Source organism: Haliaeetus leucocephalus, unplaced genomic scaffold (genome assembly GCF_000737465.1).
Source record: "Haliaeetus leucocephalus isolate CR32 unplaced genomic scaffold, Haliaeetus_leucocephalus-4.0 Scaffold517, whole genome shotgun sequence".
Lineage (NCBI taxonomy): Eukaryota > Metazoa > Chordata > Aves > Accipitriformes > Accipitridae > Haliaeetus > Haliaeetus leucocephalus.
The window spans coordinates 1,295,921-1,297,482 of NW_010972953.1; the positions used below are offsets into that span (position 1 = coordinate 1,295,921).

General features: G+C 70.2%; 2 protein-coding genes across 2 annotated transcripts in view; one reads left to right on the forward strand and one right to left on the reverse strand.

Annotated features, from left to right (window-relative positions):
* The first annotated feature begins 866 nt into the window (after positions 1-866).
* On the forward strand, positions 867-1,449 carry EVA1B (eva-1 homolog B (C. elegans)). Its single transcript, XM_010575968.1, has 2 exons — positions 867-933; positions 1,043-1,449. The coding sequence occupies exons 1-2, from the start codon at positions 867-869 to the stop codon at positions 1,447-1,449; spliced, it is 474 nt and encodes a 157-aa protein (XP_010574270.1).
* An 89-nt stretch (positions 1,450-1,538) lies between these two features.
* The window catches only part of SH3D21 (SH3 domain containing 21), a 5,126-nt gene continuing 5,102 nt past the window's right edge, over positions 1,539-1,562 (reverse strand). Inside the window, exon 10 of the mRNA XM_010576305.1 lies at positions 1,539-1,550. Within this exon, the coding sequence (XP_010574607.1) occupies positions 1,539-1,550 (12 nt within the window). The remainder of the gene's footprint in view (positions 1,551-1,562) is intronic.

Sequence of the window (1,562 nt, forward strand, 5' to 3'; positions counted from 1 at the left end):
TGTCCCCACGGGGTGTCATGGAGGGAGACGGCACAGGGTGCCCACGTCCCCTCCCAGCTCCCCAGGGCAGGTTCCCGTGGGAGCTGTGGCCGGCACAACTGAGACGGCGCGAGCGGCTTTTCCTCTTGCAGAAGGACCAGCGCCTGCCCTTCGCTCATCCTGCTCCGGGGGCCGCGGCGGGAGCACAGGGTCAGCCCCGGCTCAGCCGTGTTCCCTGCTGCCTGCCAACCTGGCGGCCATTGCACCGTGGCCCGGTCCTTGCCCCTGTGCCGCGGGGCCCCCAGGGCCGCCCGCCGAGGCTGGAGGTGGCCTGGGAGCAACATGGAGGGGGGGGGGACACACATGCTGCCGCAGAAGGGCTGCGTGGGGAGCACACGTGTGTGCATGCACGTGCGCAGGCAGCACCAGCTCCTGCGTGCCCCATGGCTCTGCCTTGCAAGGGTGCGCTGGGACCCCGGCCCCGCTCAGCACTGAGCTCAGCCCCGTGTCCTGTGCCCGTGACCGGGGCAGGGGATAGAAAGCCTGGCCCGGTGCCGCAGATCCGCTTGACGCAGTGTCCTGGAGGAGCCATATCCGTCCTGGTCCTGCCAGAAGGATGGAGGGGTGGTGGGAGCGGGACGGCTCCAGTTCGGCACTTGTGGGGTTCGGCCCTGGATGGAGCAGCCCAGACCGGGAGTCAGCCCCTGCCCCGGCCGGGGCTCAGCGGGGAGCCCTTGGGGCACAGTCGCAGCCAGGCATGGCCCCGAAAAGGGACGTGGGACTCCTGGGGAGGCCCCAGCCCCCAGTAGCACCTTGCTCAGCCCCTGTGTCCTGCAGATGCCGAGCACGTGCCATCCCGGGAGGCGCTGAGCAGGGCCAGGCACAAGATGGAGAGCCGCAGGCGGGATATGGAGCTGCTGAGCAACAGCATGGCCGCGTACGCGCACATCCGAGGTGAGCCAGCCTGGACCTGGCAGGGACACGTCCCGGGGGAACCCTAGGGCTACCGGGGGCCCTGCGGCAGGCATGGGCCAGTCCCTCATCCCCTCTGCTTTCCCCGCAGCCAACCCCGAGAGCTTCGGGCTCTACTTCGTGCTGGGTGTCTGCTTTGGGCTGGTGCTGACCCTGTGCCTGCTGGTGCTGCGCCTCTCCTGCCGGCCCTCCGTGCGCCCCCCACCCCGCCCAAGGGACTTCAGCGAGGACGAGGAGGAGGACGAGGAGGAGGACGAGGAGGAGGAGGACACCGTTGACCGTGCAGCATCCGAGTCCCTGCTGCCGGTGACCGAGATCCCGCTGGACAGCCACGGCCCTGGGGACGGGGCGCTGGCCGTCAACGTCTTCGCCTCGGCGGAGGAGCTGGAGCGGGCGCAGCGGCTGGAGGAGCGCGAGCGCATCATCCGCGAGATCTGGCGCAACGGGCAGCCCGACATCCTGGGCACCGGCACCCTTGGCCGTGTCCACTACTACTGAGTCCCGGCACAGGGGCAGATGCCCCAGCACCGTGTCTGGCTCCCGGTCCCGGGTAGCTCAGCCGACACCGTGCCACCCCTGGGAGCTGCCTAGGATGCGGTCTGGGGACAGGA